Source organism: Moschus berezovskii, chromosome 10 (genome assembly GCF_049115385.1).
Source record: "Moschus berezovskii isolate FMDL1 chromosome 10, NW_MosBer_1.0, whole genome shotgun sequence".
NCBI classification, from domain to species: Eukaryota; Metazoa; Chordata; class Mammalia; order Artiodactyla; family Moschidae; genus Moschus; species Moschus berezovskii.
Window position 1 is genome coordinate 83,190,957 of NC_142469.1, and position 16,596 is coordinate 83,207,552.

The 16,596-nt window shown below is 41.9% G+C and overlaps 1 protein-coding gene across 4 annotated transcripts in view; it reads left to right on the forward strand.

The window, feature by feature from the left end:
• ARFGEF3 (ARFGEF family member 3) overlaps window positions 1-16,596 on the forward strand; it is a 183,119-nt gene that overhangs the window by 69,147 nt on the left and 97,376 nt on the right. For 2 of the 4 annotated variants that reach the window (XM_088840780.1, XM_088840781.1), the window contains exons 5-6: window positions 6,056-6,124; window positions 16,241-16,372. In XM_088840780.1, coding sequence (XP_088696906.1) covers window positions 6,056-6,124; window positions 16,241-16,372 — 201 coding nt within the window. The remainder of the gene's footprint in view (window positions 1-6,055; window positions 6,125-16,240; window positions 16,373-16,596) is intronic. The other 2 variants (XM_055433723.2, XM_088840782.1) reach the window with 1 other exon arrangement.

A 16,596-nucleotide genomic window follows, 5' to 3' on the forward strand; every position in this document is an offset into this window, starting at 1 on the left:
CCCTGATAACACTTTTCACAATAATGGTGTATTTTCCCAGTCACTCTTCACAATTTATTGTAATCCCTTATTTTGTTACTGTCTTCAAAACCAGGTGTTAGCTTTATGGAGCTCAGGGATCATCAAGATATCTTTTTTTAATTTACTCCTGTGCACCCAACACCTAATACTGTACCTGACCATTAATGCATCACACCTCAGTGAGTATTTATGTAATGAAAGAATGGCAGCCCAAGTAATGCAGCCCAAGGTAGAGGTGAAGTGGCATGCAGTTGCTATCCAGTAACTTTAAGAATCATTTCTTTACTCCCGCATCCCCTGGAAATGGTCCTGTAGAGGACTCATATACAACTTTAACAGAAATGAGCTCTTGGACCCAGAAATGGTACATGTTACCAATTACTATGTTGAATGCAAAAAAAAAAAAAAAATCATTTCTCAGAGCAGAGAGTGACAGATGTTCTATAAGTCTCATCAGAGATGCCCTCTAGTTTGTAGAGGTGATTTTCCCTGTCCCGCCTGGAGGTCCTGCCAAATAGCTGGACATCCTGAGTGGGGGCTCCCTAAATTCTCATTGCCCTAACCAGGTCATCTGAAACTCTAGTATTATCACCTGTGTGGTTGCACAAGCTGTCACAGTCACACCGTCTGGATTTTGCCAGTCTCACCATCTGGATCTGACGTTTGGATTCTCAGAACAGTTTCCTTCTGTGCTGCCAAGCTGTCTTAGCACACTCCTGACACATTTTACAGTAATGACTGGGCACGCAGATGCAAGTCCCGCTGAAACTCTGTGAGCTTCATTACCCCTATGGACAATGCACAGGAGGGACTGAGCATTGACTGGAACTCACCACACCTCCCAGAGCCCTACATGGCACTGTGAACATGGTGGGCATCAGAAAGTTAGACCTTACTACTAAGGAGCTTGTATTAGTGGGAGATGCAGAGGGCATGCAGATTTTAAGTGGTGTATCTAAACTTCTCCAGATAAATGCTGTGGAATAAGCCTTTTGTGCTTTCTACCCATTCTGGGATGATCACATCTGTAATGTTTTATGTGATGGATTTTTGAACAAGGTTTATCTTCTCTAAAGCATGTTACTTTATTAGTATCTAATATAAAGCTTTATGAAATATAGGGGAATATGAGAGATTTCAACCAGATTGACTAGAATTAGAAGAGAGTCGGTGCGCAGAACAGTGGTTGGATGGTATCCAGATTTCATATATGAGTGACCATTGCCTTCTTTTTGGAAATTCCCTATACTTCTTCATCAAATGCACTCCAGTCAATTCATTGCCATTGGAATGACTAGGATCTGTCTTTAATTCATCTATGTCATATTGTCTGCTTTATCACCCTGATTTCCAGTTTCCCTCAGTACATCTAGTTTTAGTTGTGGTTTGTTGCCCTGACCAGCCCTAAAATAATATGGGGACATTTAAGTTGATGGGTAATAAGGTTCCTGCTAACCTTCTTAGCATCATCTCCAGCCTCTTGTCTTCACACCTCATTCCTTTATTCTCACCATTTCCTTTGCTTGGTAAATCTGTCCCTCCCTTTTTTCTCCTGCATCCATGCTTTGCTCACATTATCTCATCTGTGATTCTGTTCTCCGAAGCTGAGATGTCTTCTAACCTTCAAAAGTATTATATACCTCATGGTTGCAGTAGCACTTACTAAGTCAGCCATGAAGTATAGTTGTACAAGCATTCATTTGCTCAATAGATTGTGAGGGTTTTTTATGGTAAAAATGGTGCTTGCTTTGTATGTGTGACCCCACAGCAATTAGAACCTTGGTGAATATCCCTTGAATTGATTTGGGACCTGAGTCAGAAAACAGGAAGGAGAGAGGAAGTGGAGCTGGATCAGGCAGTGAGGGCTTTGGACCGTAGGAATGGGGCCAGTGATATATAGTAGGAAAGATTTATGATTTTGAATGTGGATGATCTGATTTTTTTTTTTTTTTTTTGCTTAAAATGTATGTAATTTACATTGAAATGGCTGCCATGAGTTCCATCAAATGGAGACTTGTTTATTAATCTCTATGAGGAAACATCCTAGAGATAGATATAGTGAATGTACTCTTTAATAAAAAGTCATTTAATTAATTTTTCCTCTAAATATTCTTCTGAGGTAGGATCGGAATTTTAAAGATAAAGAGCTCGAGGACATAGGCAAAGTCACAGCAATTAAATATTAAATCACATGCCACAATCATGTTACTAAAACATAACCCTGACATCAAAGCCCCTGCTCTGTCATGATTACAATCACAAGGCAGTATGAGCCTGATGGAAAAACTTTAATCTTAATGATAAGGTGCCCTTGGGAGAGAATTAATCCAGGGTTTTCCTGATCAGAGGCGCATACCTGTGATCTTGTACTTGTCATCATTGTCAATCCACTTCTCTCTCTGTTCCTCATGTGGCTGGATTTCCAGATTCTTATCACTCGTGCCCAGGGCTTGCAATAAATCAGCTTTCCAGTCTAGTCTTTTTTTCTCCAATGTTTCTGTGTACGTTTTTATTTGAAGAATTGTTTCTTGTACATAGTAGCCATTCAATTATTGTTTTTTTAATTATTCGGATTTTTATTAGCTTTTGTAAGAATCTTTCCCTTTTTGTGGAAGGTTTTCCCCTGCCTACTTTCTGCATCCCCTTGGCTTCTTTATGGAGGCAGTACCAGCAAGCTAGATTGCATGACACCACCTATCACTCAAGTTCCTGCTGTTCAGTGATAATGTAGTCAATATGCTTTAATGACCCTGTGAGGGATGTATTTTTAACGGAACTGCCCTCAATATTTAGGTGCTCCTGTTTGCCTTGAGGGCAACGTGCTCAGAATATGAATCTAAACTACTTACCCTTTCATTATGCGGTAGAAGGCAGACAGTTTAAATTAATTTGCTGTTGCCCTAAATTTCCTACACCCGGTCTGTGTTTGAATCCAGTGAATTAGTGCTTGCAGGCATTGGGTTTCTCCACATAGCATTTTCAACAAGTCACTTCTGTCTGCTGCATCATCCTTGCTAGACGCTGGAGCTCTTTACGTGTCTTGTCTTTAGATGTCATGGGGGGCCAGGGGCACCATCAGCCCTGGAGTTAAAACCTGCTCTGCTTCCAGCAAAGCAGGCTGCATGAGCTTAAGAAGCCAGCTTCTTTAATGTGCGTCACTTTCATTATTTTTCTTGCTTTTAGTTTTTGCATAGAATTCAGTGAGTCTTTGGTTTTTAGTGGCCAGACATTAGGTGTGAAGAGCCTTTTTTCAAAGATCGTTTGAACAGGGTCAGCCTTGGCTGGGTGCAGGGGTCCTCAGCTTCCTTCGGACTGTTGCAAAGGGCCTCCCTCTACGCTTGCTGGCTTCCCTGTGGCAGAGAGAGTCCAGTCTCCTTGTTCACCTGATAAGCTTGATTAGCAAATATGCCAACTCAGTGAACTTCCTGAAGATCTTACCAAAGACTCTGCTCCCACTTCCTTCAGCCACTGTTGTAAAAAGCAACTCCTGCTCACAGAAAACTGGATTGATTTTTGAAAACTTCTTTCCAGATCTACCCTTGTGCACCTTGTCTGAATGCACAGAGCAACGGAAGGCAGGAAGTTGATTGTTGGTCCTATAAATAACATTATTTTTTGTTTCTTAATTAATTTTTTTTATTGGAGTATAGTGATTTACAGTGTTGTTAGTGTCTGTTGTATGGCACAGTGAGTCAGTTATATATCCGCATCCACTATTTTTTAGATTCTGTTCCCATGTAAGTCATTACAGAATATTGAATAGAGTTCCCTGTGTTATTCAGTTGGTCCTTATTATCTATTCTATATATAGTAGTGTGTATATGTCAGTCCCAGTCTCCCAATATATCCCTTCCCCCTCTCTCTTCTCAGTAACCACAAGTTTATTTTCAACATCTGTGACTCAGCTTCTATTTTGTAAATAGATTCATTTGTACCATTTCTTTAGATTCTACATATCAGTGATATCATATATTTATCTTTCTCTGACTTACTTCACTCAATATGACAGGCTGTAGGTTCATCCATTTTGCAAATGTCATTATTTCATTCTTTTTATGTCTAAGTAATATTCCATTGTAAATAGTTAAAAAGCCAAGAGCCCAGATGGGCCAGTTTACCTCCCCAGACCACCATTTCCACCAGGCACTCTCTCATACCCCATACTTACCCGCCGTGAAACATGGCATAGAAAAAAGAAATATCTCAAGAAAGAGAAGCCATTCGAGGCAACAAAAATCATAGTAAGAAAGCCTCATATGAGAAAGCCTTGAGGACCTTTCAGATGCCCAGTGGATGTTATAGTCTGATGGAAAGATTATAACCAGTAATTTATGAAACTGGTGCTTGCTCTGAAGCAAGTGAAACAAGACGCTGTGCGAGAGGCCATTTCAGAGAGTGTGTTCAGGGAGGGCCACATGCCTGAGGAGGTGACATTTGAGCTGAGACTGCAAAGAAGCCGACAGATGACCCACGCAAGGAACAAGCATGGGAGGAGCGGAGGATAGGAGGGTGTCAGATGGAGGAACCATTGTGTACAGAGACACCAGAAGACATGGCCTCTCCCCAGGCCAAATTAGGACCTGGTGGCATTGCTGTCCTCAGCTTTCATCTCTTCTTGCATACCAGAGCCCGACCCCCAAAAGATAGTCATCACACAAAAGAAAGCCTTTTCCCATGAGGCCACAGGGTAGTATTTCCCACAATGCCTCTTTCTCAACCAGCGTGGCTTGCAGATGCTTTTTATCTGGAGTCGACTCTTGGCTATCAGGTGCCTTAAGGAGCAAAAGATGGAGGAGCAGACCCACAGTGAAGTTATCTAACCTTGTGACTAAAATTGGCAAGCATTCCCTTTTTCCTTCTTTAATTATATACCTATTTGCTTTCTCTGAAGGTGTGACTTCCTAGGGCTGGCCTGGCTAGTAACTGAGACTGAGAGATTAGGAGAGGTTCTTTGTTCCATGGGACAGTTGTGCTTTTTGATGTGCTGACGAGCAGTATGTCCTGATTTAGGCAAATATGCCAGGCCTTGTTGCTCTTTCATGAGTTAGGGAGAACCAGATGAGAAACGTCCTCTGAGGCTGCCACTGACGAGCCGAGCTGCAGACCAGACGTGGCTGTAGGGTTTGGGGATAGAGGAGCAGACACCAGCAATTTCTCATCTGGGGCCACCAGCGAGATAATGTGCTCCATCAGAAGCCAAATGGACAGGGGAGAGGCTATCCTCTTATCTACAAAATTAGCAGCAATTCTTTAAATGCCCTGAGCTTCTATTGATCTATTCCCTAATAGCTCTACAAGTAGAAAGTGGAATTTTTGATGGTCCTGAAAGATCTTGTAAATGTCATCAACTCATTGTCTATGTAACTAGAGAATAAGGGGAAGTTGGGACTAATAAATAAGCCCTGGGCAGTGTTCTGAGAGAGGTAAAGCAAGAAAGAAGAGAGTGCCCATAAAAGACTGTCTAATTCCATGTGGATCTGAGAAGTGACAGGAACAGAAAAATATAGTGATGCTTGAGTCTAGAAAGATATAGAGACAGTATTTCATAGTCGGCAGGGCATGGAGTCAGATTACTTGGGTTCAGATTCAGCTCGACAGCTGGTACCTATGTGACTTTGGGCAGCTTATTTAATGGTTCTGAGCTTCAGTTTCCTTACCAGTAAAATAAGGACAATAGTAATTACACTAAAAAATCAATTTAGGTAATTAATGTTCAGGACCTAGCACTGAGCCTGATTTTCTTTATCAGGCTAGACAGACTTCCTGGAGTTGTTGAGGAAGGCCTCTGGCCAGTCTTAGAATGGTTCTTTCCTTGGGAAGAAGTTTTCAGCCTTTACTCTATTAGTCTCTATTTTATTGGGCAATGTGTGACCACTAATTAGAGAGCAATGAGTGGAATAGAAACAAACATATGAAATAAAGAGCAAAACAATCATAAAACAAGACAGCCTAAGTGGCATGCGAAATGGAAATTTATTTCTAGAATTCTAATCCCTTATCTTTTTCTTCCTCCCCTATTTGGTGGCTGTTAAAGGTTTTACTCTGCATAACCTACACTCCAACCTTTGACCTGAATGGGAGTGCAGTGCTGAAGATCGCAGAGGTAAGTACTGGCTCCCCTCGGACACCTCAACCGTTGCTTGTTTGTGCTGTCTGCTCACAGCTGCTTTACCCCCATCTGGGAGAAATGCCGGGGTGGAGCTGTGCTGCAGCAGTGGGGTGAGCCCTTCTCTGATCATTACTGGGGGGAATTTTCACTAAGGAGTTGATCTGTGGGAAGCAGGCTCTGTGGGCCACTCTGTCAGTGCTCTGCATGCTCTCCTTTGCTTGACTTGAGGCTTTAACCATGGAAATAACAGTACTGGTTCTCCTGACACTGCTATCCCTAGGTATTACACTCACTATTTTTCCTGAGATTAATTGAAAAGGATTTGATCTTTTTAACAAATAGGTTTTAAAAAACCAAGCATGAGATTTAGGGATGATGTTTATTGATTCAATTGCATCCCTGTCTCCTAAACTCTGATGAACACATTTTATAACAATCATTGGAAAACCTTCTCTTTTCCATCTGTATTGCAGCCTAGAGTAATGTGTACCTTCAGCATTCCCAAGAGTATGTCCAACAGAAAGCTTGGCTTCCTGAATGTCTGGCATATGACTTTGGCTTTTGGACACGGCATCATTCCAAAGCCATACTTTAATATGCTTATAATAAATTTCCTTCCACCTCTTGAAAAGGATATCTTCAGGATTTGTGTGTTTTGACAAGAGTACACATGCAGACCTCAATGAGTCAATGATATTCTGAATTCTGAAATTATGCAGAAGAAAATCTAGCTCTCAGCAGTCATGGGTATTTTTTTAAACTGTAATGATTACCATTTACTGAGTTACCAGGTAGACACTTAGCACTTTGGACATGTTTTCTTTTTTTTCCTCTTTTTCTCATCATTGAGGTGTAATCTGCAAAATGTTCAATGTTTCAATATGCATATACATTGTGAAATAATTGCCACAGTCAAGCTAATTGATATATCCCTCCTCATACATAGTGAACATTATCATGAGTAGGATTTATGACTGATACCTGATCTTTTCTTGTATTGTGTGGCATTGACTGAAAATTGAGAAAATTATTTTTGAGCAGGTAGATCATTTTATATGTCAGTCAAAAGAAAAATAGACAGCTGACCCCTGACTACAATATAAATCAGTTCTCAAATGTGTATTTAGGTAGGTAAAAAGAATATTTTTCATTGCCATATTTGTCTGTTTCACTCTATATAACTAAATAAATAGAATAGCTGTCAGTATTTTTAGTTGAATTTTAAGAGATACCAGTGAGTGATCTTATCATTTGTAGGTGTGGATTTTTTAAAAAAATAGCTGTGGTAAGAACCTTTAACATGAGATCTTAACTCACTTTGAAGTGTACAACTCAGTAACATTAACCATAGTTCAATGTTGTTCTGCATAGCAGAACTCTAGAACTTGCTCATCTTGCATAACTGAAACTTTATACACATTGAACAGTAACTCTCCATCTCCCCTTCCCCCTGGCCCCCCAGCAGTCACCATTCTATTCTTTGTTTCTAGGAGTGTAACTATTTTAGATACCCCACGCTGGTTTGCCTTTAAAATGACAAATGTAGTGTTTGATCAGAGCAAGAAACAGGATTGGCATGTAAGATGCTTGTTGGTTCTTTGTTGTATGAAGGACAAGACAGGAAATGCAGTGTGTCACTCACTGCCCAGCCCATCCCCTTCCAAGGAGGAGGTGGGGAAGGAAGACAGGCTGTTGTAGGACCCTCAGGACTGGGCAGCCCGGGGTTCCCAAGATCCCTTTGAGAGGGAGGGTGCCTTTATCATCCTCACAGGGTTTTTGAATGAGAATCTGAAAAGATTTGTTATATATCTCGTTGTGGTCAAAAAGTTCATTGGGGTTTACATAAAAATAAAGGACACAGTTTTCATTTTCAGCAAGAACTTTATTGAACAACAAATTCACTGACCAAATTAACCTTTTGGCCAGCCCAACAATTCCTGAACAGCAGACTCACACTGCTATGGACAACCCAAGTCAAGGGGATCTGTGGGGATCTGGAAGCCAGAATAGAGACTCAGCAGGCCTTTCTAGATAGAATAAAACATCAAAACACGGTGGTCTCAAACACACACACACACACGTCTCTGTCTCAAACACACACACACACACACACACACACACGTCTCTGTCACACACACACACACACACACACACACACACACACACACACACACACGTCTCTATAAGAACCTGTAAAGAAAAAAAAATCTCAACCCAAGAGCAATATACAGATAAAGGCATTGAGCATGGTGGTGAAAGCGTGGGCTCCGGAGACTCACTGTGTTTGGATATAAATCCTGGCTCTCCTACCTCCCAGCAGGGTTGCCTTGGATACCTCCCTGGGTTTGTGTGTGTTCTCTGTGTAAAAGCAATGCTAACAGCACCTGTATTGCTATCTCGCAGTGTGTGGTTGTGCTAGTTAGACAAGAAGAATAGAACCCATGTAAAAAGCTTTCAGCGCAGGTGGCCATGTAGTAAACGCCGGGTCACGGTTAGCTCCTGCTTTCCTGGAACAGCAGATTCATGACATCCAGGCTTCCACTAAATAACGGTGATCCGGCCAGGACCCTGAAGGGATGGGTCATCAGTGGGGCTAGATTCCTGAGACCGCAGTAGCAAGTTGACTCCCCCCACCTTCTTGTCCTACCTGCAGCCCACTGAGATCCCCCAGTTGGAAGAGTTTCCAGCAGAACATCAGCTTGAAGGTCCCAAAGCAGGGGTCAGACCTTCACAGAAAAATGCCTTACTTCCAGTGCTAGCTCTGACTTCTAGTTCAGGATGGGCGCTTGGGACTGTATTCCTCTGAAGGAAGGACTTGGTAAGGATCGTAAAAGGAAACTTTTCATCTGGTATTTGATCGTGGGGGCCCTCCCTTGACAGTGTGCAGGGTTCCAGAGGATGTTTTTAGGCTGTGCCTCTTGTACAGACCCACCAGAAGGTCCTACCACCTCCCTGCCCATGGTGGACCTTAACAGCTGAGAATGCAGGTTCCCCCAGGCCTAGCTGCGATGCCCAACTCCTCTCCGGTGACTGGACACAGGGGCAGATTGTCCAGCATCAGCAGGGGGATGGAGACTGCTTTGTAAGGACCATAATCATCACCACTTCAAAGTGCTTTTGATAAATGGCAGTGTGCAGAATAGCTCCTCTGTGCTAGCCTGGACCTGGCATGGACACCAAGTTCAGGGGAGTAAGAATCCAGCTCTTGCAGCTGGCCAGTCCCTGGGGGAGGACGTCTACACGCCAGTCTGCCGAGAGAGGCAAAGCCATCCAGGAGCACCACAAGCAGGCAGGTGCCAGTGCTAGGGCCTCACTTAATCCAGCAGCCCCAGTCAAAAGCCAGTAATGGAAACACCCTGGAAACTGTTCTCCTGCTGAGAACAGTGGATCTTTTATCCACCAGGCTTGGCTGCAACTCAGTGTACTTCCATCAGGTATTAGCTAAGAGTTCTGGGTTCACTGCTTGCTGTGGCCATTCCCTCTCAGAACTGATCGTTCTGGGGAGGCTTGAAAACATAATATCGCTTGTAGTGATAATAACTACAGGGGGCTTCCCTGGTGGCTCAGTGGTAAAGAATCCACCTGCTAATGCAGGAGACATGGGTTCAATCCCAGGTCTGGAAATATCCCATGTGCTATAGAGCAGTTAAGCCCACAACTATTGAGCCTCTGCTCTAGAGCCTGAGAGCTGCAACTACTGAGCCCACATGCCACAGCTACTGAATGCTGAATGCCCTGGAGCCCATGCTCTGCAACAAGAGAAGAAGCCACTGCAATGAGAAAGCCCGTGCACTGCAACTTCAGAGTAATCCCTGCAACTCGAGAAAGCCCACACAGCAGTGAAGAAATTAATAATATGAAAAAGAGACAAGTGCTTATACTCAAAGTGTTACATGGCTGCTTTTAATACATATTTAGTGTTTACTCTCTGCAAGGCACCATTCTAAGAATTTTCCCTGTATTAAATCATAGAAACTGCACAACAGTACTGTGAAGCGGGAGCTATTGATTATCCATGTTTTACAAATAAGGCAGCTGGCACAGAGAGAGATCCACCAACTTTCCAAGCCACACAGCTAGGAAGTGACAGGACTGGGAAGCAAGACTGGTTGGCGTGACTGAGCTCTCAGTCTCTACACCCTGTGGAACATGTTTCGTAGTCTGGTCATGGAAGAGCTACTTACAGGGACCCTTAACGCTGGCCTCCTGGAAGTTGGTGGTAGTCCTCCAAGGGGCTGCCCCTCCCTTCATCCAGACCACTTCCAGGGGTGAGCACCCTGCAGACACAGCATTGATCTTGCCTTTTATCTTTAAAATAGATCTTTTTATGAAGGGAATAGTGTGTCTCAGTTCACTACAAACAAAGATCAGAACAAGAGACCGGCTTCCACAAGGTTGCATAGGTTCCTAAACAAGGCTGGCTATTTTCAGTAGTTACTTGATTAAATTTTGACTTCTCTTTACCCTCCCAGAATGCATTCTCTTATGTGTGGGCTACTTACATAACATTGGAGGCCCTACTTTTATGTTCGTGGTTCTCCTCAAAGCCTACACATTTGAATCACCTGGGAAGTATTAGTGAAAATAAGATGCCTGGGGTCACCTTGGGAATTCTGAGTGTTTTGATCTTGAAGGGACCTGGGTATACAAATTTTGTGAAGCCCCTGGTTGATCCCTGGGTTGAGAAGATTCCCCTGGAGAAGGGAATGACAACCCACTCCACTGTACTTGCCCAGAGAATCCCATGGACAGAGGAGCCTGGCAAGCTACAGTCCATGCGGTTGCAAAGCGTCGGAAACAACTGAATGACTAACACTTGCACTTTTTTCACTTCCATTGGCTGATTCCACTGTAGAAGTAGAGTTGAGAATCACTGCTCTGATAGTTACTGTTCTCTCCAACAAGCTGTGGTGTAAAACCATACTGAAAGGAGTTGTGAGGCTCTGCAACCTCAAGTGTGATCCACTTGGCAGATGCCTGGGAGCTTATTAGAAATGCAGATCCTTGAACCCCGACCCAGACCTCTGAATAAGAATCTGCCTTGTAATAAGATATCCCATGTGATTCATAAGTGTTATTAAACTTTGAGATGCACTGCCATAAGTGAATATTGGTATAATCTCATTAAAATGAGATCTAAAGATAGCGTTCTGCTAAGACCTAGGTGAGAACCAGCATGCCTCTCTGGCATAGCGAATCGAGCCACCCCCACAAAGTAGGGACTCCCACCAGCAATAACATCCTCTTTATGGTGGCCACCTTGTGAGTGCAGGATTTTGATTTTTATAATTTCCCTTGTCTTTCTTCATCTTCTGCTAAACCCTGTCCACATCTTCTCCTTCCCATTTGTCATTGCTTGATATATATCAAGCATATTTCTTAAATGCTTTTAATGATTTAATCTGCCAGTGTTCCTTCTGAGGGTGTTTTCGCCAATAAGGCCCACTGTTAACTTGTAAAAATATGCCTCCTACCCCAATCCATATTTATGTAATCTGGCATAAGACAAGTATGGAGTAGATCTATTTATATGAAAAGCCTGAGAACAACTTATAAGCTTGTTGAAAAAAAAAATTGCACAATGTGAGAGTTGGGAGTTAAGTATTATTTGGGGCAAAATGAAGACTGTAGCCTGGGACACAAAGTCTCAGATAGCTATGGGAAGTTGCTCCTAGGAGGTGAGGGGAGGGGCTAAGATATATAGGAGTTTTGCAACAAAGGGCAGGCAGTCAAGAACATCAAAAGATTACTGTTAATTTAAAGAAACCAGATATGTCAAGTTAAGGAATTTAGCGCTTTTCTAGGTATGGGAAGATGCTAGAGTCTGGGCTCACTGAATTTGTTTGATAAGTGCCTCACCTATCTGGGGCCAGTATCATGTGTTTCCACATCCTGAGTTTCCTTAAAGCTCACCGTGAGGAGTCGCTGCAGTTTGATGACTGCTAAATGGCAGGTATTCAAGAGAATACACCAGGGTTCACCAGGTCATCATCCGTGGTGGCTGCAGTTGCCAGTCACTGTGACATCCTTGTTTACTGATAGCAGGAAATATTCCATTTCTCAAGTTTATGGATCAGTCATTACAGATAGTAGATTATTAAATGAATGATGCTTGCGTAATTTAAGAAAGGATAATGGTAGAATTATTTGAAATCATTGTTTACTTCAGATATGCCTGATAGGAATAAATATTTTTCTTACTTTGCCTTCATTGTATATTTCCTCAAATTGGCAAAATACAGCCGTTTGGTTTTTCACTATGGAAATTGCTTAAGAAATAATTTTTCATCAACAAGAAGAATGAACTACAAAGGAGACTGCCACAAAAATAATGATATTCTATAGACATAGTGAGACCCAGTGATTTTGCAGATTCTCACATGCTTTCCACCTGCTAATTTAGCCTTTGAAAAATCTGAAACTCTATTTTTAAAGCAGGACATTTCAGCCTAAAACTGCCACTTAGCTCTTGGAAGCTTTCTTGATTGTAGTTTAATTTCTCATAAAAATCAGTCTTTCACTTAAAAAATCTTCTCTCCTGTTGTCACTTTAGATATAGCTAGGGAAACGATTTATAAAAACACCTTAAAATAAATCATTTAAATCACCTGTGGAAATGTTGGGGGAAGAATTCACACATTCTTCTTTCTTACTCTGGTCTGCATTGACTATTTACTGAAGAACAGTGCTTACCCTGGAACCTGTTGATCAGGAAATGAAATGTGTACTTAAGTATGAAAAATGATGTTGTTTTCCTAAGGTACTGCTGAAACTATAAAAGGATCATTAAGCGCTGAAAATGTAAATAAGAGGGCAGCCTTCATTTGTGTGTCTAACTTTAACTTGCTTAATTAAATGGCAGTGATGACAGTTTTTCGAAATAGGGTCTTCTGTGATGCAGAAGGAATAAGAAATATGAAATGAATTTAGAATTGGACAGCTATGAAACAGCCAACATGTTTTCTGTTTAATTTCATGAATGATCATTACTGAAACTCCATATGGATACAAAATTCTTTTATTGGTTGAAAGCAAGACCCTTAGTATTTCTCTTACTATTATGCTCAAGTTAGCAGACGTGTTGACTGTTCTGAGGGTAGTTACCTTAATATAGGAAAAACTGTCAGAGTAAAAATTGCCAGGCCTTCGGGTTAAAGGAAGAGGTGGTGCTGTAGCCTGAAGCTCTGTGAAGCTGAATTGAAGATGGTTAATGATATTATTGTTTCATTGGTAAGATTTGGAGCATATTCTCATGCCTGGTAAAGGCAGCTCTGTGGGATTTTTCTACATGAGAAAGCCTCATTTGTATTTATTTGCTCGTTTGATCTTAGTCATGGAAAACTTCTTTGATCCTATAGCATGTTATGAAGCTCAAGCAGAGTCTCTCTCAAAGACCTTTTTTTTTTCTCTTTAAGATTTTACTTTCAGGAATCTCCCCTTTTCATTCCATCCATCCTCCATTCCTTAATTCCAAAACAGTGGTTAATAATGGTAACTACTGATGGTTGCGTTCCTAGGGCAGGTCAAGTAGTATTTCCCACACATCTTCTTTGGATCTTTACCATAATCCAACTGTATAAAGAATCCCAAAGAAAGGGAGGTTAATTTGCTTGCCCAGTGACTTTAGGTCAGGAAGACCCTAAGGGGGATGGGAGGAAGGGGTCTCCAGGCTGAAGTCTGATTGCACCTGCTCCACTGTCCACATGCTTCCTTTGTAAGCAGGTCAGCAGCACAGCTCCTCCCACTGCCATCTGGACTTTTATGTTGATTTGTTCATAAATAAAAACCAACATTGAAAAAATTTTAGATATTCAAATCCAGGCTTTTTATATTTCAAATATGTGCCGTTAATCACTATGCTATATTGGCTCCTAGATACCCCCAGTCTTAGAAAATGTTAGTGAAATCTTGCCAGTAGCAACCAACTGAAATTCTTGGGATTCTTATCCACTTTACCAAGACATTTAGAGAATGGCTGTATGGTGGTTTTACATGTGAAGCAGAAGTACTGATGCATTTTACCTTTTTTGTGACCGTAGATTAAAGTAATCATTAGACATATGCCAGTTGTTTGGGTATCTTTACACATTGATACTCAGTTTATCTTTTCTGAGCATTTGACTACCATCAGAGGATAGAAGTTTAACACAGTTCCACTTGTTACCCCCAGGGAACTTAAAAAATACTGAAAATCAAGACCTGCTGCCAAAGGTTCTGATGTAATGGTTCTAGGTATCACTGAAGCATTTTTTTAATTGGGCTGACTTCTCATTAAATATTCAGTGATTCTAGTGATTCTTTTTTTTTTTAACTCTACACAGTGATAGCATTATTTCTGAGCCATACTTCGAATAAGATATTTTACAATTAAGGAGCTGAAGGTCTCCAGATACAATCCAGGAATATGGACCAGGTCACCTATGTACTTTTTATCTTGGAAGCATCTTATTTGTCATGTTCCCTTTAGGACTGGGAGGGGTAGCCCCACCTCCTGGCAAAAAAATCAGCCAAGGGAGCTGGCCCATTGCTTTAAATCAGCTGAGGCTACTGGAGTGAGGAAACCCCATTCTAAGGAGCTTCTCCTCTTTTCTTTCCAGAAACTCCTTCCTTCCTCATGGGTCAGTCTGTTTGCTGACTCTGGTTTGACTCCTGGGGGGTGTCTGTTCTTTGGTTGCTTCCTGCCAGAGTTGGGCTCTGAGCAAACTAGTCCTTTGCAAGAAATTCAGCACTTTGCTTTAACCTCTGACTTGCGTGGCTCTTGAACAACTTACCGGAGTTTAGAAGAGACATGGAGGAACGCAGGGGCCCCTCTGCTGCATTCTGGGTGGGTTCATCGGACAGAGGCTAGCGTTTGGTAGACCTTCTGTAGACGAAGCAGAGGGCTCTGCCCGAAAAGGTGCAGGAATTGATGGCTTAAGGTGTCCTAAGGAAGGACTGATGCTAAAGCTGAAACTCCAGTACTTTGACCACCTCATGCGACGAGTTGACTCACTGGAAAAGACTCTGATGCTGGGAGGGATTGGGGGCAGGAGGAGAAGGGGACGACAGAGAATGAGATGGCTGGATGGCATCACCGACTCGATGGACATGAGTTTGAGTGAACTCCGGGAGTTGGTGATGGACAGGGAGGCCTGGCGTGCTGTGATTCATGGGGTTGCAAAGAGTCGGACACGACTGAGTGATTGAACTGAACTGAAGTTATTTTAATATGCCAGCTGAAGCCAAGAAGAACATGAAGGAGGAAGAGCAAGTCATAGTCAGTTTTTTGTATATCCCTGGGCACTTTAAGAATTTCCTTGTAAGTTGAGATCCAAAAGGAAAACCAGCAAATTTCCCTACCCAAGCATGAGACTAGATTTACTTACATAGCTATTTCTTAATAAAGCAGCTTCAGTTTGCTCTGTCTGTGTGTATGTATGTGTGTATGCCTGTGTGCTTACATTTGATGAGGTGCCTCCTGTCACATACCCACCCGTTACTGCTGTTTACCTGGAAACAGCAGAGCTACTGAGCTGTTACCATGATGCAATGTAGAGTTTAGACTTATAGTAATAATCAAAATTTCTATTGATCCTACTGTGATCAACAAACATTCACATAAGAGACATTTGTGCTTTTTTGTAGCTTACTTAATCTCTGATCCTATTTCTTAAGTACCATAAATTGTCATCTCCATAAAAATTTTCCATTCGGAAACATACTAGCTCTGCTCTTGACTAACAGTCAGTACCATGCACTGTTTTAACAAAGCTATGCTGCTAACCCCATTCAGATAGGAAAGAGAAGGTAAAAGCACAGTTCAATAAAGTGAAGGTCATACGCACTTTGTAAAGCTAAGCAAACTTCTACTGTGGCAGCTTCTTTAAAATGTATTATCCCTTTGGTTAATGTGTATTGACTATCTGCTACATTCCACTATGCTGCTTCATATTTAATAATAGTGATTCCACCGTGGTTGTAACCTAGTACTGTTATTTATCAGTCTACTGACTTGATAATCTAAAATTTGCATTGCTTATGTATGGCTTGCACACTTGTGTTTTCTTGTTCTTTTTCCTTCTGCTTTGGGGTCTGTTTTGCATCATTAATGATGTATGTTTTTGCCCTCAGTTGTGTTTCGCATGCCATAAAGCTGGATGTCCACAAATGCATGAAATGATCAAAATGTCCCTTACGACACTCCTCACTGCCCTGTGTCTTCGTGCCTTCCCTGGCGATCCAGGGCCTGTGGCTTTTCACAAGGTATTTGACTTGCCCTTTGACCCTCTGGTCAAGGTGCAGAATTGAGGCTTCTGAAGTGTCAGTTCTGCACCACAAAAGCAAAGGGCGTGGGGAGATAGAACTGATATTGGAGACACAAAAAGAAATTGATGAGTCCCTTCCCAGAAACTCAGCTTGATTTTGGACATGGTATTCTCTGAGCTTCTCTGATTCAATGTGCTCATCTTAGCAGTGTCCTGAGGTAG